The sequence below is a fragment of the Microcaecilia unicolor genome, chromosome 6, assembly GCF_901765095.1.
Source record: "Microcaecilia unicolor chromosome 6, aMicUni1.1, whole genome shotgun sequence".
Taxonomy (NCBI): Eukaryota; Metazoa; Chordata; class Amphibia; order Gymnophiona; family Siphonopidae; genus Microcaecilia; species Microcaecilia unicolor.
Window position 1 is genome coordinate 328260427 of NC_044036.1, and position 23565 is coordinate 328283991.

The window sequence follows — 23565 nt, forward strand, 5'->3', positions numbered from 1 at the left end:
GAATTGAAACAATGGCGTAGCCACAGGTGGGCTCAGGCCCACCCAACAGTAGCACACGTTTAGCGGTAGCTGGTGGGGATCCCAAGCTCTGCCAGCTGAAGACTTCCCCCTGATGGTAACAAAAATGCTGCTCTCCACGATACTAGTACCTGTGAATGCTCAGTTTTCAGCACATGCCTGCTGCAGATTGTCAAGGTGGAGCGAAGCATTTGCCCACCAGCTGAGATATTTTTTTGGTAGGGGGGGAGAACACTTGGTGCCCATCCACTTCTTGCCTAGGCCTTAGATGAACACATTTTTATATTTGTCAAAAAGAAACATTACCCAGCCAAAACCCTGCTAACGCAATCTTATACTAAATATATGGAGGTACATGCATCTTCAGTGACACTAATGTAACTGACCACAAACCAATCAGAGTTGTACAAAACAATATGCACAAAAAATTAATACAGACACTTCCCTTGAGGATATCGCGTGCCCGTGTTGGTGCTCAAAAACACATACTCATACATTCATCCACTCTTTCTCACGTCGTTTATTACATTATCCACTATATGGTGAAGGGCTAATCAGTTAGCAGAGCTACATTGCCGCGCACTATCCGATTCGCGCATGTTTAGTGCGTGAGCCCTTACCGGCTACACAATGGGTAGGAGGGTAAGGGCACGTGTTAATGGGGAAATTAGAAATTCATACTCAATTTTATGGGTTTCATACTGAAAATTGAAAAAATCAGCCATTTTATTCCAGCAGTAAAAATAGCCTTAGTGCTGGGGAATGCGCTAAGGCTACTTTTTACCGCAGTTTGGTAAAAGTTTCCCAAAGTTATAATACATCGGCCGTGTGAAAAAGTAACTGCAGTTACACAGTCAACCGATTGACCAAATTTAATCGATAATTATATTCAACTAATTGAACACAAGCAGGCTTGATTTCAACCAGCCCTGTTGAATTGAAACAATGGCGTAGCCACAGGTGGGCTCAGGCCCACCCAACAGTAGCACACGTTTAGCGGTAGCTGGTGGGGATCCCAAGCTCTGCCAGCTGAAGACTTCCCCCTGATGGTAACAAAAATGCTGCTCTCCACGATACTAGTACCTGTGAATGCTCAGTTTTCAGCACATGCCTGCTGCAGATTGTCAAGGTGGAGCGAAGCATTTGCCCACCAGCTGAGATATTTTTTTGGTAGGGGGGGAGAACACTTGGTGCCCATCCACTTCTTGCCTAGGCCTTAGATGAACACATTTTTATATTTGTCAAAAAGAAACATTACCCAGCCAAAACCCTGCTAACGCAATCTTATACTAAATATATGGAGGTACATGCATCTTCAGTGACACTAATGTAACTGACCACAAACCAATCAGAGTTGTACAAAACAATATGCACAAAAAATTAATACAGACACTTCCCTTGAGGATATCGCGTGCCCGTGTTGGTGCTCAAAAACACATACTCATACATTCATCCACTCTTTCTCACGTCGTTTATTACATTATCCACTATATGGTGAAGGCCTTACATCTGGTCTGGATGTACGTACATACATTAGGGAGGTGGAACATCGAATGCGCAGTGATGGTTCCAACTGTGATATGACCACATATTCTCCCTGAGGACGTAATGGTTGCACCAGGCACGGACTGAGCACATTTTGATACACTAAAAGGTTTCAAATACTTTACCATTTTCACACAGTCACGTGGACTATCACTGTTCAATATTTTGAAAAGCAATGCAGAATTCTGCAATACCCGGAGCAGGAATTTGAACATTTTTGCACCAAATTCCTCCAAGAATAAATTTTTAACAGCCAAGAAAATGGTCACTCACAGAATTTATAAGACTGAATGCTAAAGATAGCAAAATGGAACGAAAGAAGCAATAAAGAAGAATTAAAAGTGCATTAGCATATTTTCTGGATCCCTGTGAATGTTGACATTTTGGCTCTAATCAAGAATGAACTGTGGGTTTGCTGTTTTATTCCACTCGAATATATGGAAAAATAAAATCTTACGGTGTTGACTGTAATTTAGCTCCGGCCTTTTCAGCGAGTTACATTCAATAAGTATTTTCCTGTTCCCAGAGGGGACTAACTTAATATATGTGTGACTAGCTTTCAAGAGTTATTCCGTCTTCATCAAGTCAGTGAAGAAAAATGCAGATCCACCAGTTTTACATATGTGTCTAAATGAGAAAATCTCATCAACTGACACTGACCCAGCCCTAAGCACTCGAAGATGTTGCATATGAGACTCAGAAGAGCACAAGTTCCTTTTTTTTTTCCCTTTAAATCTTTATTATCACACAAATACACCCATATACAAGCAAACAAAGAAAAACAGCTACATCACCAGTACATAGATATGCTTCCAACAAGTGATTTGTGTTTTTACCATTCCCCCCCTCCTCCTACCACCACTCTCCCCTCCCTCCCCCCATCATCTCCCCCCAACTCGTCTCTTCCTCCCCCAAACCAAACACTAACAGTTCAAGATCCTACTTCAAGTCACCGGAGTGAGAGAGTCCCAGAATGGTGACCAAAATTTAGCAAAAACGGTCCCCTTTCTTGGAGGCCAGATCTGCTATGCCCTTCTCCAATGAGCAACAGTGTATCATGGCTGACCTCCAGTGTGCTATGCTTGGGCCCTCTGTGGCCAACCACAATTGCAGAATTACTCGCTTTGCCATCAATATAGTTCTCTTCAAAAATTCAGGTGAATTAAGGGATCTCATCATCTTAAGATAAATGTTGATGTTTTTGTGTATGTCAGTGACGTAGCTAGGTGGGGCCACAGGGGCTTGGGGCTTGGGCCCCCCCCCCCCAAATTTCATCCAAGCCCCTGGTTTTGCTGGCAGGGGTTCCCAACCCCCACCAGCCAAAGCCATCTTCAGCGCTGGTCTCTGGCGCGCCACATTCCCTGCCCTGTGTTCTTTCTTCCTCCTGACGTCCTGCACTTTCTTTTAAGTGAAACTGAGCATGCTCAGTTGGGGACCCCTGCAAGCAAAGATATTTGCTACTGTGGCAGTGAAGGGAAGTGGCGAGGTAATGGGGAGTGGCAAGATACTGGGGTGGCAGACTAAAATGTGCCCCCCCCCCCACCTTGGGCTCTAGCTCCCTCCCACCGCGAGGTCTGGCTACGCCCCTGGTGTATGTATTATTGCAATGAACCTGGTCAAAGCATCAAATTTTTTTTTTTTTTTTTTATGTTTAAATCTTTTTTATTGAGAACAACGAAACTTGTACATTCTTTATACTGAAAGAAGATCAATCCAAATATCAACGTGATAACTCAAGTCAGCTTGTTAACATTTTTTGCTTTATCCCCCTTCCCATCCCCTCTCCCCACCCCCCTCAAGTTATGAACGACACCAACTTCATACAGTGCTACCACACATAGGATATACTGTTCAGGGTATTGATAATCAGAAAACTCTTCATCATGAGACAGTAGATTAAAGGCACGGCCTGCTGCACAGGGGCCTTGTTTCTTATGACCCTTCATCTGGCTTCTCCGCCTCTTACATGAGTCGTAAAGCTTTATTGCCAACATCAACACCCTTAAAGACTAAAACAGTTCCCATATAGTCAGTTGTCGGCGGTATTTGTCTCAGAATTATCCCCCATCAGCATCAAATTTTTAAAAGCACTACAGGGTCGATATTTAGCCGGCAACGCTCAGCATTACTGTGAGTACTTTGAGTGTCATCAATAAAAATGGTTGAAACAAAGATAGGGCTGACTTTTATATGGTCCTATTTATGTGGTCAGGGGCGGCCTGACCATTAGGCCTTCTTCAGTGGAGGCATCTCCCTACTCTTCGGGGAGCGGTCACCCCGTTCCAAACCCCGCAGCAGAAGCGATTCCCATACGCTAACCCTGCCGCCAGCACCCGCCTCTTCCCTTTACTGCGGCCGCCTCTCTGATGCAACTTCCTGCTTTGTCAGAGGCTCAGGCAGCAGAGCAGTGTATGGGAATCGCTGATGGGTTTGGAACGTGATGAAACAGGTAAATGCATCTTGGGGGAGGGTGGGAGCGGCCCCTCAGCCCGGGGAGGAGGGCGGTATTTTAGTTTCGTCCCAGGCAGCATCTTACCTTGGGCTGGCAATGTATGTGGTTACCCTTGGCAGATAAGTGCCGATATTTAGCACTCAAACTGGCCAAAAGCTGACTCCGCCCCCAACATAGCCAGTTTCAAGTTCGACACTAACCAGACATTTTCAGCAGCATTAACTGGTTAAGCGCTGCTGAATATGAAAAAAATGATTTAACTGGCCAGGAGCGGTTTCTGGCTAGTTGAATCACTTTGAATATCAACCCCTCTAATCTGAAGTTTAAAAAAATTAATATACAATAATCCAGCTAATCTCTAATACCACTGCAACCAAAACCCTTTCTTTTTTTAAAAACTTAAAAAGTATATATTGAAACATATTCAATATAGAATAAACGCTGAACAGGATGGAGGCCTAACGTCAAAGGAAAATCATCAGAGGCACATTTAACATGGTTCCTACATTCACTCTCGGGTCTTCCGTGAGTAATACTTAAGTAACCAACTAGAACTTAATTCTGACTTCCGATGGTACGAATGACCTTAACGCTAAGTGAAGAATCCCTCTGTCCACGCTACCAGCGATGGCGACTCTTCCCGTCTAACAAAGCTAAACATTTGGTGCTTATTTGCCCCATGGGGGTAATTATACCAGTGTGGGGGGGAGGGGTGCCTAGATTTCTTAACAGAATACTAGCATAACCAGATACATACACCCCCTTGCAGTTAGGCTTGCGCAGAGCTTCTGTAAATGATCATAGATACGCAGCTACATTAACCCCCTCACGTGTCCCCCCACGCAGCTGCATTACCCCCTCACATGTCCCCCCATGCTGCTGCATTACCCCCTCACGTGTCCCCCCCTATACTGCTGCATTACCTCATCACGTGTCTCCCCCACGCTGCTGCATTACCCCCTCACGTGTCCCCCTATGCAGCTACATTACCCCCTCACGTCTCCCCCCCATGCTGCTGCATTACCCCCTCACATGTCTCCTCCCACACTGTTACCCCCTCAAGTGTCTCCCCCCACGCTGCTGCATTACCCCCTCACGTGTCCCCCCCCACGCAGCTACATTACCCCCTCACATGTCCACCCATGCAGCTGCATTACCCCTCACGTGTCTCCTCCCACACTGTTACCCCCTCAAGTGACTCCCCCCACACTGCTGCATTACCCCCTCACATGTCTCCCCCCACAAAATGCTGCCTTACATGCCCCCCACTGCTACATTATCCCACCACCACCACCCACACTGCTGTATTCAGCCCTGAGGCTGCCCACTGGTATCACCATAAGTACAGTGTTTTCCAGTAACCCCAATAAATGCAATTCATTTGGGAGAAGTGAAATAGGTAGAGCTAAATTAAGCTACAATTGCAAACTAACTCTTGTTTGTCTTTCACATGAGTCTTTTCAGCTCACACACGTGTTACACTGGCAACAATGATGCAAGAGTAAGGAAAGAGCCAGGTTGACAAACACAGACTCCAGCTTCAATGGCACATAACAAGAGGGCTCAAATATCAGACAGGAAACAGCAGGGACAGAGAGAGAGAGAGAGAGAGAAGCAGCCGCCAGTCAACTGTCACTCTGCGGACGCTGCTTTCTTAGACACCCTCAGACTCTCAACTGTCTTTGACGTTCTTTACCCTTGTGAGTCCCCAATGACAAAGCAGGCAGTCTGAACTTGAAAAGAAAAAGTTTCTGGAGCCCCTCTGCTGTGACCAGCTCCCATCTTTCATATAGTCCACCATGCAGGCTGTCAAGATTTGTCTGCTGACCTCCTAAAGCACCTCTCCTACGGGACAGTGGCCAAGTAGCACCCTAAAGCAACTTTCCAAATGGTCAGTGGCGTAGGAAGGGGGGGGGGGGGTCCGCCCCGGGTGCACGCACTGGGGGGGTGTCGGCGCTGCTGGTTACCTGCTCTCTCTGCCCCGGAACAGGTTACTTCCTGTTCCGGGGCAGAGAAAGCAGGGAACCAACGGAGCTGACGCAGTTCCCAGAGATGACGTGCACTCGGCGGGGCGGAGCGCCAGCGGTAAAGATGCACTCCAGGGGTGGGGGGGTTGCGTGCGCCGGGGGAGGGGGTGCGCCGTGCTGCACCGGGGGGGGCGCAGCGGCGACCCACCCCGGATGTCAGCTGGCCTCGCTACGCCGCTGCAAACGGTCACCGACTAATCAGTGCACAATAATAAAGAATAAGGGCAAGAAAAAACCCCCACTGTTTTATATGTGACAATTTTGGGAAAAGGTGACTAAAGTCACCAGAAAAAAAAAAAAAAAAAGAGGTTTTAATGAATTCTGTTAGCGCAAACAATTTGTAATAAGTATGCCATACTGGGACAGATTAAAGGTTCATCAAGCCCAACATCCTGTTTCCAACAGTGGCCAATTCAGGTCACAAGTACCTGGCAAGATCCCAAAACAGTAAAACAGTACAGTACATTTTATACTGCTTAATCCCAGAAATAAGCAGTGGATTTTCCCAAGTTCATCTTAATAATGGCTTATGGCAGTGGCGTACCAAGGGGGGGGGGCAGTGGGGGCGGTCCGCCCCGGGTGCACGCCGCTGGGGGGTGCTGCGGCGCGCGCCTGTCAGCTTCAAGTTCGCCAAGCTAAATTCTTTCGTTCAATGCAGCTCCCTCCCTCTACCCAGGAACAGGTTACTTCCTGTTCCGGGGCAGAGGGAGGGAGCTGCAGCGAACGAGAGAATTTAGCATAGCGAACTCGGAGTCGACAGGCACACGCCACGGCACCCCCCCCCCCTCCAAGCGGTGTGCAACCTGGGGGGGTGTCATCTCGCCAGGGGGGAGAGGTGTCATTTCGCGGGGTGGGGTATCGGCGATCCGCCCCGGGTGTCGTCGAGGCAAGGAACACCACTGGCTTATGGACTTTTCTTTTCGGAAGATATCCAAACCTTTTTTAAACCCTGCTAAGTTAACTGCTTTTACCACATTATCTGGCAATGAATTCCAGAGTTTAATTACAAGTTGAGTGAAGAAATATTTCCTCCTATTCGTTTTAAATTTACTACTTTGTAGCTTGTGTGCTCCCTAGTCCTAGTATGGAACGAGTAAACAAGTGATTCATGTCTACCTGTCCCAATCCATTCATCAGCCGTCTCTTCTCCAAGCTGAAGAGCCCTAGCCGCTTTATCCTTTCCTCATAGGGAAGTCGTCCCATTCCCTTTATCATTTTCATCACCCTTCTCTGTACCTTTTCTAATTCCACCATATCTTCTTTGAGTCCAGAATTGCACACATAACAGACCAAACAGCATCCTCTTATGTGAAAAAAATTAAAGCTACAGAAGTTCAAACATGTAAGTTTTGCAGGCTACTTATGGACCTATTACAAGGAAAAAAAAAAGAAAAAAAAAGTCACTCTCAACATTTTGGATCTGATACTTTAGCCACCTTTTCCCAGAGACCGTCATATAATCTATATATCTAGGTCTATAGCGTGAGTAAGCAATCATCATGTATGTTTACAGGTGACTTCAGTTTTGTTTTGGGTTTTTTTTTTTTGCTTTGCTTTATAGCTTACAAAATTCTAGGAAGAAAAAGTGTTGTGGTTGTTGTGCAAATTTGGATTTCCTGGTTCTTAGCCCACTATTCTAATCCTCCAGATCTAAAAGTCTGGGAGAAACAGAGCAGGTGAGCAGTTAAAGTAGTAAGGACTGGGGGGGGGGGGGGGGGGGGGGGGTTCTGTGGAGACTAAATCGTCCAAGGTTCTGAAGCATTTATGAAAAGCTATGATATATAGTAACATAGTAAATGACGGCAGAAAAGACCTGCATGGTCCATCCAGTCTGCCCAACAAGACAAACTCATATGTGCTACTTTTTGTGTATACCCTACTTTGATTTGTACCTGTCCTCTTCAGGGCACAGACCGTATAAGTCTGTCCAGCACTATCCCCACCTCCCACCACTGGCTCTGGCACAGACCGTATAAGTCTGCCCAGCACTATCCTCGCCTCCCACCACCGGCTGGCTCTGCCACCCAATCTAGTCTAAGCTCCCTAGGATCCATTCCTTCTGAATAGGATTCCTTTATGTTTATCCCACGCGTGTTTGAATTCTGTTACTGTTTTCATTTCCACCACCTCCCGTGGGAGGACATTCCAAGCATCCACTACTCTCTCCGTGAAAAAATACTTCCTGACATTTTTCTTGAGTCTGCCCCCCTTCAATCTCATTTCACGTCCTCTCGTTCTACTGCCTTCGCACCTCCGCAAAAGGTTCGTTTGCGGATTAATACTTTTCAAATATTTGAACGTCTGTATCATATCACCCCTGTGTTTCCTTTCCTCCAGTGTATACATGTTCAGGTCATCAAGTCTCTCCTCATACATCCTGTAACGCAAATCCCTTACCATTCTCGTAGCTTTTCTTTGCACCGCTTCAATTCTTTTTACAAGGTACGGCCTCCAAAACTGAACACTATACTCTAGGTGGGGCCTCACCAACGACTTATACAGGGGCATCAACACCTCCTTTCTTCTGCTGGTCACACCTCTTTCTATACAGCCTAACAACCTTCTAGCTACGGCCACCGCCTTGTCACACTGTTTCGTCGCCTTCAGATCCTCAGATACTATCACCCCAAGATCCCTCTCCCCATCCGTACCTATCAGATTCTCCCCACCTAACACATACATCTCCCGAGGGTTTCTATTCCCTAAGTGCATCACTCTGCATTTCTTCGCATTGAATTTTATGCAGAATTACCTGGAAAAACAGAGGATCATAAAGGGGGAAAAAGGTGAACGAAGGACTTAGTGATGGTATAACTGTGGCAAGCTCTGAAGAAGATAAAGCAATGTCGATGAATAAAGGGGCTTAGTAGGGTTACCGTATTTGCCCTAAGAAGGGGGGGGGGAAGAGGACACAAAATATCACCCCGCCTTGCCCCATCACTTTGACGCCCCCCACCACCAAGAAAGCCAGATTCCCTCTCTCTCTCCCCCCATTTATATATCTCCTCCCCAATTTTCCAGCCTCCCTCCCTCTACCCACATGACTCCATTCACTTATCCTTTATTTTTTTTATTTTTTGTTACATTTGTACCCCGCGCTTTCCCACCTCTCCCCTCCTATACCTTATCATGCCCTGGTGGTCTAATGGCCTCTTCGGGGCAGGAAAGAAACCTCTCTTTTCTGCCCGGTGTGGCTGCTGACCTGTCTTGTTCCCAGCACCGCTTCAAAATGGCTGCCAAGAGTTCATAGTAACATAGCAAATGATGGCAGATAAAGACCTGTACGGTCCATCCAGTCTGCCCAACAAGATAAACTCATTTTACATGGTATGTGATACTTTATACCAAAGTTTGATTTGGCCCTGCCTTTCTCAGGGCACAGACCGTAGAAGTCTGCCCAGCACTGTTCCTGTACTAAAAGTTATGAAGATTCTGGAATCCTAAAGAGTTACAAGATTCTGGAATCCCAATTAGTAGCAACATTCCATGTAGAACACCATACAGTAACATAGTAAATGATGGCAGATAAAGACCTGTATGGTCCATCCAGTCTGCCCAACAAGAGAAACTTATTTTACATGGTATGTGATACTTTATATGTATACCCGAGTTTGATTTGTCCTTGCCTTTCTCAGGGCACAGACCGTAGAAGTCTGCCCAGCACTGTTCTTGCACTAAAAGTTCTGAAGATTCTGGAATCCTAAAGAGTTACAAGATTCCGGAATCCCAATTATATATTTATTTGTAGCATTTGTATCCCACATTTTCCCACCTATTTGCAGGCTCAATGTGGCTTACATTATGCCGTGATGGCGATCACCATTTCCAGTTACAGAATTTCAAATGGTAATACATTTAGGTGTATACATACATGGTAAAGAGGAATGCATTATGGCATTGTATAGAGGTTTCTAAGTGATAAAATGAGTTGTAGCATAAGTTATAAACAGTCAAGTGACAAGAGTTCAGCCTTGTCTAGATCGTGTAAAGTCTATTTATTTTGTATTTAAGATGGAACATTCCATGTAGAACCCCAAAGAGTAACACAGTAAATGACTAGATAAACTCAATTTACATGGTATGCGATATTTTATACCTATCCAAAATACTGGGTCTGGCTACGCCACTGTGAGGCAGGCTTTTGGAGCCCCTTAAGCTTGGGCACCCTGAAGCTAGCACCTTAAGCCAGCCCTAGACACAGGTTACTACTACTACTACTTAACATTTCTAAAGCGCTACTAGGGTTACGCAGCGCTGTACAGTTTAACAAAGAAGGACAGTCCCTGCTCAAAGGAGCTTACAATCTAAAGGACAACATGTGCAGTCAATTGGGGCAGTCTAGATTTCCTGGATAGACGTAAAATGATTAGGTGCCGAAGGTGACATTGAAGAGATGGGCTTTGAGCAAGGATTTGAAGATGGGCAGGGAGGGGGCTCTACGTATGGGCTCAGGGAGTTTGTTCCAAGCATAGGGAGAGGCAAGGCAGAAAGGGCGGAGCCTGGAGTTGGTGATGGTGGAGAAGGGAGCAGAGAGGAGGGATTTGTCCTGTGAGCGGAGGTTTCAGGTAGGAGCGTACGGGGAGATAAGGGTAGAGAGGTAGTGAGGGGCTGCAGATTGAGTGCATTTGTAGGTTAGTAGGAGAAGTTTGAACTGTATGCGGTACCTGATTGGAAGCCAGTGAAGTGACTTGAGGAGAGGTTGACACTTAAGGAACAGTGATGGGAGTACTAGGAGAGGGAGCACCTAGCCGGGATCGTACTTTTGTTTGTTTTCATTTAATTCATGCCTTTTAATAGTAGTTCAAGGCAAGTTACCTTCAGGTACAATGGGAATTTCTCCATCACCAGACTGCTTACAAGCTAAGTTTGTACCTGAGGCAACAAAGGGTTAAGCAACTTGTCTGGTCCAGCAAAGGACAAGCAGGGGGTCAAGCAACAAAGGGAACCACTGACAGTCCTAACCATGCACAAACCAGGAAAAGCTACAACACCCATCTTTTACACACTAGTTTCCTCCCTCATATCTCCCTTCTCCCCTTCAAAACTATATCCCCCCCGCCACGCTATTCCCTTTCTCTCCCAGTTAAGGCAAGTAATTAAATCTTTAAAAAAAAAATAAAAAGGCAACAGCAGTAGCATAAAAAAAACCAAATTAAATGTTGCTGGCTGAACAAACAATAGTATATTACTTCTGAGCTCTTTGAACATTGCCTAATCCTTGAGCCCACTGGCTTTTTTCTGCTGGTCATAATCAGTGTTGGCCATTTCAGTGAAGGCAAACAGCTCAGGATTAAAGTTTGAATGCAAAGCTAGACCTTCCTGCAGAACCTGACGATCCAGTTTGGTGCTACTGGAACAAGTAGTGAACTTGTGCAATAAATTAAGCACACACAAGCCACAGGTTTTTAACAATTGCAAGCAGTGTATTAGAGCTCTGGAGTGTCTGGGGCACAGAACTTTCCTTTTCTTTGCGTTCCTTTCCCGAACGGAATGGTTTTGTGAGCTCGCCGTTCTGTAAAATGACATCATACTGTTTTAAACCAAAAGTAAACTTCAACTGTGATGTCATCAGCTGTGCAACAGCCAAGCCTCACTTTATAAAACTGTAATTGAGCAATATAGAAATACAGTGATAAACAGTGGCCTTTCCTCAAGTCTACCTTGTTAATTAAAATTTGCAGACTTTTCTTCCATGAATGTGTCCAAACCTTCATAAAACCCAGCTATGCCAACCGCTTTTACTAAACCCTCTGGCAACAAATTCCAGAGAATTGTATTTTCAGTGAAAGACTGGTCAGAAGGAAGACAAATGGACACCACTCTGGTAAATACCCTAAGATCGCTTCAAGAATTGTAATCCTGAAAGCAATTATCTCAGAAGGCTAATTACTTGCTGTATTTCCAAGACACTCTTGATGAAGCCTTTTTGTGAAACGGTGACGCACTGTACAGCACAGCAGTGCGCATACTCAAGATACCCATTACAGCACGGAAAAAATGAAAATGGTTACGAAAAATGAAAAGAAAAAAAGAAATGAATCAATAGTTTGAAAGAAGATAAATATTTAAGGAGGTTTTTTAGGGCTAGTGAAGAAGTTTGCTTGGTCATTAGTCCAAAGTTCTACCGAAACGTGACTTGAGCTTCTGAAGTCCTTTTTCCTCCTCTTTTAGTTTTAGCAGAATTTCTAGTTACTTGAATCCTGAAAGCAAAGAATGGTTGAGTTCCATACTCATGGAATAATCTCCCGACATATCTACAGGTAAAGAAGGACTGTCATCCTGAACTGTCGTAGGGAGATCAATCGTGTCCACCTACAGAGGATGATACCTTCTTCAACCGGCTCGGATAACTGAGGTGGTTTCTGAATGTGTACAAAAAGTTTTCTAATGAATTCTTCAAAATATTCTCTCATCTCTTCCTTGAAGAACTGAGGTTTTTTTTTTTAACTGTCTTGGGGAAGAGGGGTCAAGAAGAGATGATATCTATCTCTGGAACGAGCACTTGCAATCGTAGAGTTAACAGAGTCTTTTATACTCAACGCTGACATGTATATTGAGATATCCTAAAAACCCAACTTGCCTGTGGACCCCTAGGAAAGGCTTGAGTATCCCTGTTCTACAACAACCGCTCCTGTGCAGATCAGGGATATTTTCGTTAACGAGAATAGTCTACTTATTATGTTATATGTCTGTTTTACATTCCATTTGATGGTGTTATTAAGGATTGTTGAGTCTCTTTTTTTTTTTTTTTTTTAATTGATTCAGTTTATTGTGTTATTACTAGTAAAAAAAAGGCCCGTTTCTGGAGCCAATGAAACGGGCGCTAGCAAGGCTTTCCTGTGGCCCCCTCCCCACCTGTCGTCGATGTGGGTGAATTGCTCCGCCTCCGCCCTCAACGTCATAACGTTTGACGCGAGGGCGGGGCCCAGAGACTGTGATTTTCGAGGCTTCAGAGCTTCGAACATACGAACCTTGGCTTCAGTGACGTCAGCAGCCAATAGAACGTTGAGGGTGAGTTTTATATATATATATATAGATGTCCTTGTATTGCTTTTAGACTTCTGATGCAGGTCTTTTAGGCTGAAACATGGCTCATGTTGAGTCTTGGAGTGGAGGAGTGGCCTAGTGGTTAGGGTGGCGGACTTTGGTCCTGGGGAACTGAGGAACTGAGTTCGATTCCCACTTCAGGCACAGGCAGCTCCTTGTGACTCTGGGCAAGTCACTTAACCCTCCATTGCCCCATGTAAGCCGCATTGAGCCTGCCATGAGTGGGAAAGTGTGGGGTACAAATGAAATAAATAAATAATAACAAACATTTGATCATTTCACATCATCTGGCTTTTGTTTTTAGTCACCTTCGCTGTGTTTGTGTTAATTTTGCGCATACCGTGATTGTAATGAACTTCACTCCTAAGTCAGGGTATATGCAGTATGATCTTAGTCTCTCAAATTTACTGCTAACACTCGCCGTAGTACTTGCTTTGTGCCAAAGAAAGCTTCTTCCGGCTTCTTCCTGGAGTTTGTAAGATGTAACTTATCCAGGTGCACCTAGAAGTTCTCTTTGATCAAGTCTGTGGCAACCAAAGTGATGGGGAATATTTCTGCATCTTTCTGCCACACTTTCTTGGTCTCAGTCTACATTTCTTGGTACTCAAGGATCTTTCCTCTTTCCACTGAGTAATCGCTTGGACCCTCTATAATCAATTCCATTCTGGTGTTTTATCACTATATCTGGTTTTCTGGCATCCAGCGTTTATCAGTCAGGAAGGGGATGTCCCAGGTGATAACAACTCTCTTTGTTTTCCACAATTCTGGTACACTGATGTTGTAACGCTTACAGAGTCTCCAATGAATGAGACGTACCTTCTTGTTGTGCCTTTCTGGATACAAAGTTTCCATCAGTACTTCGCAGCCAGCCATGAGGTAACTGTTTCTAGATTTTTCTTCTAGAATCTGCACCAATTTTTTCAATGCTTGCTGTAAACCATCTTGTCCATAATTCCGCTATCCTGGGCTTTGAAAGAGCTCGCGTGGCCGATTCAGCCAACACGGCTGCAATATCTGAAGTCACACTACACTGCAACATATGGGAAAACAAAAATACACAACACAGTGACAGCTTATGGCACACATACCGTTGGGCGGAAAGAGTTTTCACAACTCTACACCCTAAATGCTAGGGCTAAGTGCCCTTCCCTTCTGTATCCAATTTAGCATGCAATAAAGTATAAAATTATTGTGTCTTATCACAGCTTTGCTATGCCATTAATCACAAGCCATTATGCAAACCTTATGTAATTTCTGAGTTTACACTGTATCTATTAAGTCATAGGCGAGGAACCTTTTTAAACCAGACAACCACATCCCATTTCAGAGGGTAGGGTAATCTCAGCTATATGCTGTATTGCAGACTGTATATGAGTATACATTCAGCATGTATGCAAAAATAACAGATTATATATATATATATAAAATGTCAACATTGAGTATAAATAAATTATATATTTATAGTTATTGAATAAAGGAATAGAAAACATACTTTCATAACTCAAAAATCATTACAGCAAAATTAAACTTTGAGAAGACAATATGGGGTCCTTTTACCAAACTGCGGATGGCCTTACCGTAGTGGGTAAAAAGACCAAGAAATGGCATGTCCATGCAGTAAGATTTCACTTACCGTGTGGCCATGCGGGGGGTGCACTTAATGCTACCTATTGAGGTGGCATTAAGGACTCCCGCACTAACTTGGATGTCCTTTCAAAAATGCCCCTCCAGATGTTCCTGTGCCGCTGAAGGCCCCGTTGTCCCACCCCATACATACAACAGGAAATGATATCAGAGGGGTGGATAACAGGGCCTTCAGCGGTACAGGAACGTGTGGAGTGGCATTTTTGAAAGAACTTCCAAGTCAGAATTGGGACATCCTGTTTATAACATCAAAAAAAACAAAACCCTCTCATGGCCATTTTTAAACAAGAAAAAAAAACACTGGAATTTCCTGTTTGAAAAAAAACAAGAGAAGAGCATTCTTGCGCTGAAAAACATCCAAAATACGAATGCCAACAGACACAAGAACGTCCATCTGACATCATTTGTACAAAAATGGCCATGCAGACATCCCTGCAGAGCAGAGGGACAACCTAGCGGTCAGTGTAGTGGACTTTAAACAATGGGACCCAGGTACAAATCCCTCCTTAATTCCTTGATATTGCTGTGATCCCTCCAGGAACAGATAAAAACCTACCATACCTAAAGGTACATCACAACAATAGCCATCATGCTTGCAGGTGTCTTAGAAATTCAGGTACACAGGTATTTCTATGTGCCAGGAAGGCTCACATATTTGTACAGAAATGAGTTGGTAGGAGTTACACCTGTGTCCCATTGTTCAAAGTCCACTGCACTGACCACCAGGCTACTCCTTACGCTTCCTTGCTGCTCTATTAGGAATGGCCATAATACCTGAAGCTGTCAGAGCTTGGTATCCACTTCTTAGGGGGATGGGAGGGGTCATGCCTTCAACCCTCCAGTGGTCAGCTGCTCAATGAGGCAGTGGCGTTCCTAAGGGGGGGGCAGTGGGTGCGGTCCGCCCCGGGTGCATGCCACTAGGGGGGGTGCCACGTGCCTGTCGGCGCCGCTCGTTCCATGCTCCCTCTGCCCCGGAACAGGTTACTTCCTGTTCCGGGGCAGAGGGAGCATGGAACGAGCGAAGCAGACAGGCGCACGGCACCCCCCCCCCAGCAGGTACAGATGCACCCGGGGGGTGTCGTTTCGCCGGGGGGGGGGGGGGGCGCATCTGCGATCCGCCCCAGGTGTCAGCTGCCCTAGGAACGCCACTGCAATGGGGGGACCCTTGTTGTACCCTGGACGTGATTGAAAAAGGTCTAGATAAAAAAAAACATCTTCCTATTTTGCCTTGGATGTTTCTTCCCATTCCATTTTTGCTGAAAGCTGCCCTAAACATGGACCTGCTCTATTACCACTCAAAACATGCCCCCTTGCTATTCAGATGAACTGCAGTACAAAATGTCCAAATTCTGCCTTTCGAAAATTGGGATTTGGATGTTTTTGGCAGATGGATGGTACTTTGGCCATTTTGAAAAATGTATTTTTTTTTTTTTATTTATTAGGATTTATTTACCGCCTTTTTGAAGGAATTCACTCAAGGCAGTATACAGCAGTGGCGTAGCCAGTATGGGGCCATGGGGGCCTGGGCCCCCGTAGATTTGCCCCTGGAACCCCCTGCTGATGACCCTCTCAATCCCCCCTCCCGTCGCCAACCCACCGTCGCCTACCTTTGCTGGCGGGGGACCCCAACCCCCGCCAGCCAAGGTCCTCTTGTTCCCAATCCCGTGCAAGGCTTCATTCTAGTCTGAAGTCCTGCACGTTGTATGTGCAGGACGTCAGACTCACAGAAACATGTCGTCAGACTAGAATGAAGCCTTGCGCGGGATTGAGAAGAAGAGGATCTCTGCTGGCGGGGGTTGGGGTCCCCCGCCGGCAAAGGTAGGTGACGGCGGGTTGGCAGTGGGAGGGAGGTCGAGAGGGTTGTCAGCAGGGGGCGGTCAAAGTTGGTGGCGGGGGGGGGGGGTTGGCAATGGCAGTGGGGGGTCAAAGTTGGTGGCGGGGGTTCAGCAATGGCGGGGGGGGGGCGGCAGTGCCAGGGGGGGCTAAATTGTGCCCCCTCACCTCAGGCTCTGGACCTCCTTCCCGCCAAAGTCTGGCTACGCCCCTGGTGTACAGTAAGACTAGATCAAACATGAGCAATAGACAATTACAACAGTAAAAATATTCAAATAACAATACTAAGTATGGAATAGTTACTACTTACAATGTCAACACAATACGTAATAGAACATTTTAATTGACAGTGAAGGGTAAATCAAAGAGGGAACATATAGATAGGTAAGAGAGTAAGAGGAGTCAGAAATTAAGGTGACTGATTTAAAGAAAGTTGCACATGAGGTCAGAGAGATGGTTAAATACTATCTCAGCTAGGGTAGGAGTGGATGAACACGTCTTGCTGCAGTATGTGAAGCAGTGGCGTAGCTACGTGGGGCCATGGGGGCCTGGGCCCCCGTACATTAGGCCCTGGACCCCCCTGCCGACGACCCTCTTGACCCCCCCTCCCGCCGCCAACCCTCCCCCACCGTCGCCGTGGGCTAGCTTTGTTGGCGGGGACTCCAATCCCCACCAGCCGAGGTCCTCTTCTTCCCGCGAAGGCTTCGTTCTGTTTCTGATGTCAGACTCACAGAAACAGAACAAAGCCTTGCAGATCAGCCAGGCTTTGTTCTGTTTCTGCGAGTCTGATGTCCTGCACGTACAACGTGCAGGACGTCAGAAACAGAACGAAGCCTTCACAGAAAGAAGAGAACCTCGGCTGGTGGGGATTGGGGTCCCCCGCCAGCAAAGGTAGGCGACAGTGGCAGCGGGGGAGGGTTGGTGGCGGGAGGGGGTCGGCAATAGCGGGGGTAGGGAGTCGGCGGCAGCGGCAGGGGGAGGCTAAAATGTGCCCCCTCACCTCGGGCTCTGGACCCCCCTCCCGCCAAAGTCTGGCTATGCCCCTGATGTGAAGCCTGAGTCACTACTTGTGTGTGTGAGTGAAACTAACTAGTTAGTTACTTCTTCCATTAAAGGCCTGGTTGAACAGCCAAACTTTTACCTGCTTCCTGAAGTGGAGAACATCAAAGGCTACAGTGCTTGATACCATGTTTCCCCAAAAATAAGACAGTGTCTTATATTAATTTTTGCTCCCAAAGATGCGCTAGGTCTTATTTTCAGGGGATGTCTTATTTTTTCATGAAGAAGTATTCTTACCGTGGGTGCACGAGTAGTCTCTTGTAGCTCAGAGGATACCCTAGTACTCTGTAGTAGTGGGGCCGGGCTCGGGAGTAGTATCCTGCAGGAGTAGGCCGCGGCTTGCCTATCTGCCCACAGTGACCGCAGGACTTGAGCGGAGCAGAGACGCCCTGGCCGGGCTGGGAATGGAGGAGGGGTATGCACTAGGGAAGGTAATGGAATATGGGGCCGGGCTGCTCTGACTGGGGGTCTCGGGAGGTTGTGAGAGGGCTTAGGGTGCAGGATCATCCCTACCGTATTACAAACGTTAAAAAAAATTCTACGGTAGCTCCGTTCCCCATTGGTGGTGCTTTATGCGCTCCTCCTGTACATTCGCAACACTTTCCATCCTTCTAGTCTGACTTAGCCCTTGGGCGATGGAGCAGCGCCGAAAGGGCTCGGTTACTCATTTTCTTTTCTTTTATTATTTCTGCAAGGGGGATGTTTCTTTTCTTTCCGGGCTCACTTAGTTGATCTTCACAAAAGCGTGAAGGAGGATGGTAGGAGTCCGCTGGACGATAGATTTTCCACCTCAGTCTTGTTTCTTGCATTTCTTTAATGTTATTTCGTCTTTGGGTTGCAGCGAAAAAAATTAAGGTTTCTGTGTCTATGTCCCATCGGGGCCAAACAAAAACTTTGCTAGGTCTTACTTTCGGGGGAGGTCTTATATTTAGCAATTCAGCAAAACCTCTACTAGGTCTTATTTTCAGATGTCGTCTTATTTTCGGGGAAACAGGGTACTTGTACTGTGAACATGTTATCAAAGTAAAGAAAAAGGTGCTCAAAACCTTATTTCTCTACTGCACCATTTTGCACTAGAAGCCACAAAAGGCCACAGGATTCCTACTGCGATATTATTAAGTAGACGACGTGTGGGAAACACCTCTATTCGTATCTAGGATTTTACTCACATACCAGAAATACAACTGCCATATTTTCTGCGGTCCCAAAATCTACCAGACTGATCAGCAACAGTTTCGCTTCGCCACGAAATAAGACACAATCCCCCGGATTCTATATAGTGCGCTTAGATTTAGGCACCGAAATTGGAGCAAGATTCTGTTAACACCCCACGTAACTTAATTGGCTTAACAAACTAATGAGCGCTGATATCAGTGCTTAAGAAATAAATGAGCACTAATTGGAACCGATTAGAATCTAGGCGAACAACTCACTCAGTGTATTTTGTAATTATGTACGGCGAACTTCTAATATGTGCAGGCAAAAAGGGGCGTGGTTATAGGCAGGGAAATGGGCATTCTGAAATTTAGGTACCTAGTTACAGAATATGGCCCAGAGTGCCTAAATCTACGCACTGGGATTTACGCCATGTTTTCTTGGTGTAAATGGATGCCCATAGATTTAGGCGCTGATATATCAACTAAGCCTATTCTATAATTGACGCCTAAATCTAGGCAACGATTATAGAATATGCTTAATTTGCACTGACTTCAGCGCTGATTTTTTAGGCGCCATATATATGGAATCTCCTCCCATGTGATTGCCAAAACAGAGCGGTGTGCGTACAGATTGACAATGTGGCTCCACCATGCCTCTCTTAATCACTTCACCCTTTGTCTCGGGTATATCTTAATGTGAGAGTCCATTCGGACAAGGAAATAACCCATACGTATGAATGCAATGTTTAAGATCGATTCAGAAAAGACAATTAAGTACATAAGTATTGCCATAAGTCCATCGAGCCCAGCATCCTGTTTCCAACAGTGGCCAATCCAGGTCACAAACACCTGGCAAGATCCCCAAAATGTACAAAACATTTTATACTGCTTATCCCAGAAATAGTGGATTTTCCCCAAGTTCATTTAATAACGGTCTATGGACTTTTCCTTTAGGAAGCCATCCAAACCTTTTTTAATACATTTAAAATAAAAATCATACCTTCTTTTAATGTCCACTTGATGGATCCCGTCCTCTTACTAACGGCATGCAAGCTTCCATCAAGAGTTGAAACAAACAGTAATGTTTCTGGCAAAGTCACCGTACTGCAGCTTCCAAAACTCTGGAAAAAAAAATTCTCCGTATTAAACTAAGCATCATTTTTCCCTTCTTCAATACATCAACATTATCTGCAAAAATTCAAAAGCAAAGTTCCACATACATTTAAAAAAAAAAATCAACTTCTATTTGGTATTACATAACTGAAGTCTTCATTATTTGATAAAGATGAAGAGAAAAGGCACTCAGAATAATTTTGTGTACAATGATTGATGGCAAGGCATCATGGGGGCAATTCTGTTTTAAGCTACCGGTACCCTGAATATCCACTTTGCATAATACTTGAAAGGAAACTCCCTGGAGAGGTTCCTGTCCACAAGTACATAGAAAAGTAAGTGACAATCAGGGCTGCCGAGGGGGAGGGGCAAAATTCCCCAGCAAGCTTCTTCTTCCTGCCTGCTCCCAGGGTCTGTCCTTTCTTGCCTGTGCTGGGAATCAGGGCCCGGATGATTGCATTAGCGTGATATCCGGGTCCCGACTCCCAGGACAGACCGTGGGAGCAGGCACGTAGGAAGCAGACTACTGCAATCTGCTTCTTGCTGGCCTCCCACTTAGTCACCTCTCCCCTCTCCAGTCGGTTCAAAACTCTGTTGCCCGTCTCGTCTTCCGCCAGGGTCGCTTTACTCATACTACCCCTCTCCTCAAGACCCTTCACTGGCTCCCTATCCGTTTTCGCATCCTGTTCAAACTTCTTCTACTAACCTATAAATGTACTCGCTCTGCTGCTCCCCAGTATCTCTCCACACTCGTCCTTCCCTACACCCCTTCCTGTGCACTCCGCTCCATGGATAAATCCTTCTTATCTGTTCCCTTCTCCACTACTGCCAACTCCAGACTTCGCGCCTTCTGTCTCGCTGCACCCTATGCCTGAAATAAACTTCCTGAGCCCCTACGTCTTGCCCCATCCTTGGCCACCTTTAAATCTAGACTGAAAGCCCACCTCTTTAACATTGCTTTTGACTCGTAACCACTCGCCTCCACCTACCCTCCCCTCTTCCTTCCCGTTCACATTAATTGATTTGATTTGCTTACTTTATTTATTTTTTGTCTATTAGATTGTAAGCTCTTTGTGCAGAGACTGTCTTTCTTCTATGTTTGTGCAGCGCTGCGTACGCCTTGTAGCGCTATAGAAATGCTAAATAGTAGTAGTAGTAGTAGTAGAAGCCCCCTTGGAGGCAAAGACAGAAAGATAAGGGGGGGCAGGCGGTGGTCCAGTTCTGCCCCAGGCCTGACACTGTCTCTCGGCAGCCCTGGTGACAAGCATAGGCTGTTGGGTGAGTGGAGGGGAGATTTCAATTTAGCTTCCCGTCTCTTTTTCCCCTAGGTCAAAGTTTACTTTCATCCACCGAGGAAAGGGCAATTTTCAACTTGATGAATTTACCTAGATAAAGGCAATCTGCCCTCCTACGACGTGACTTATTTTCTACTGCAGTACTAAAACCCCACATTAGTTGACCATAAATACCAAAAATAACATCTGCAAACGCTCTCCATGGGTGTGTATTACCCGCAGCCACCTGTACCAGCTCTATTATATAGTCCTCGGCAGAGATAAACGCAAGTTTTACTCACAATGAACAGCTTACTAAAGAGCTGAAACACGTACTATGGCACAGACATTTCATGCACGCAGCTGCAGGCCTACAGATGGTTTCAAACCACACACAGAAGTTCCTAATTTTCATAACCTTGAATATCACTGTACTAAAATGCTTCTAGCCTGTCTTACCCCCACCATAGTAGGCTCAAGGCGGATAACAAATATTACAGATACATAAAAGAAGCCCCCCCCCCAAAAAAAAATTATACAACTTTATAACATTTCTTAAGAAGATAATGTTTCAATAACTTCCAAAAACTAATATAAGTAGAAGGATGAACATTTAACAGTAAATAAGTCAAAATTTTCAATGCATAAAAGGGCAAGAAATTGACCTGTCTCTTGAACCTTTAATAGTCAAAAAGCAACCGTGCAGAATTTCTGCTGGTAAAGAGGATCCTAGGGAGCAAAAACCTCAGAAGCCTGGCCAAAGAGAGACTTATATATCAAGCAACAAATCTTAAACTCAACCTGTGCTACTACGGGAAGCCAATGAAGCTTCATCAGAGGTGTAGCATGATCAAATTTCGTCTTACCAAATATATCAATTTTGCGTCCGTATTCTGAATTACGCATAGTCTCCTTTGGAATTTAAGCAAGACTCGTAAATATAAAGGAGTTGTAATAATCGAAAGACCACAAAATCAACATCTGCACCATCAACCTAAAATGGTCTTGAAGAAAATAAGAACAAACTGATTTCAATGGTCTAAGTTTAAAGAAACTCTTTTTGCAATATGATTTTGATCTGAGGTTCCATGCTTAGGCAGGAATCGAGAAGCATGCCTAAAACCTTAGAGGTAGTTTCAACCTTCAAAGATATTTCATCTGTGAAGAACACTGTTTTCAGGATCAAAAGTCTTAGTTAAGAGCTAAACTAGAGAAGTTTAGTTTTATCTGTATTTAAGATGAACACTTGAGACCAATTTCTTATCTTCTCAACAGCATTACTAATAACCGAAAGAGAGAAAGATGAATTAAATTCAATAGGAACATGATCTAAACGAAATCACCAATGAAATCAACCAAAGCCTCCAGATCATGCACTCCTGGGCAGATGCATTCCAGCTCAAACTCAACGCAGAAAAAACACAATGTCTTGTACTCACTTCTCAACACAACACAAACAACTACTCCACCATAACCACACCATACTGTTCTCTTCCCATCTCACAAAATCTGAAAATCCTTGGAGTTACCATTGATCGAAACCTCACACTCGAGGCCCACGTGAAGAATACGACGAAAAAGATGTTCCACTCCATGTGGAAACTCAAAAGAGTGAAACCTTTCTTCCCGAGAGACATCTTCCGTACCCTGGTACAGTCTATGGTAATAAGTCATCTAGACTACTGCAACGCACTATATGCTGGCTGCAAAGAACAGACTATCAAAAAACTCCAAACAGCCCAGAATACCGCAGCCAGACTCATATTTGGAAAAACTAAATATGAAAGTGCAAAGCTCTTAAGAGAGAAACTTCACTGGCTCCCACTCAAGGAACGTATTGCATTCAAGATCTGCACAACTGTACATAAAATAATCTACACAGACGCTCCAATCTACATGCTAAACCTCGTGGACCTGCCCCCCAGAAACACCATAAGATCAGCCCGCAAATTTCTCAATCTGCACTTCCCCAGCTGTAAAGGACTAAAATACAAGCTGATACACGCCACCACCTTCTCTTACCTGAGCACGCAGTTATGGAATGCATTACCTGCAGTCTTGAAAACCATTGATGAAATAACCAACTTTCGCAAATCTCTGAAGACTTCTCTCTTTAACAAGGCCTACAAAGAGAACCCATAGCCTTACAAAACTACCTCACCAACCCAGCCAGTTATTAAAGTTCACAGTCTATACTATCCTACTTAACACCTTCCTTCTCTCTTCTCTTACTTAATCTTTGTACAATATCAACTGTATTTGATATCATGGAATGACTATGTCATAACAAAGCTCTGTAAGCCACATTGAGCCTGCAAATGGGTGGGAAAATGTGGGATACAAATGCAATAAATAAAAAAAATAAATAAAACTTCTCCATTAATAAAAATGATTAT

At 45.0% G+C, this 23565-nt stretch overlaps 1 protein-coding gene across 1 annotated transcript in view; it reads right to left on the bottom strand.

Moving 5' to 3' along the window:
• Window positions 1-23565, bottom strand: part of ERN1 (endoplasmic reticulum to nucleus signaling 1) — a 164255-nt gene that overhangs the window by 75952 nt on the left and 64738 nt on the right. Inside the window, exon 2 of the mRNA XM_030208417.1 lies at window positions 19783-19903. Within this exon, the coding sequence (XP_030064277.1) occupies window positions 19783-19903 (121 nt within the window). The remainder of the gene's footprint in view (window positions 1-19782; window positions 19904-23565) is intronic.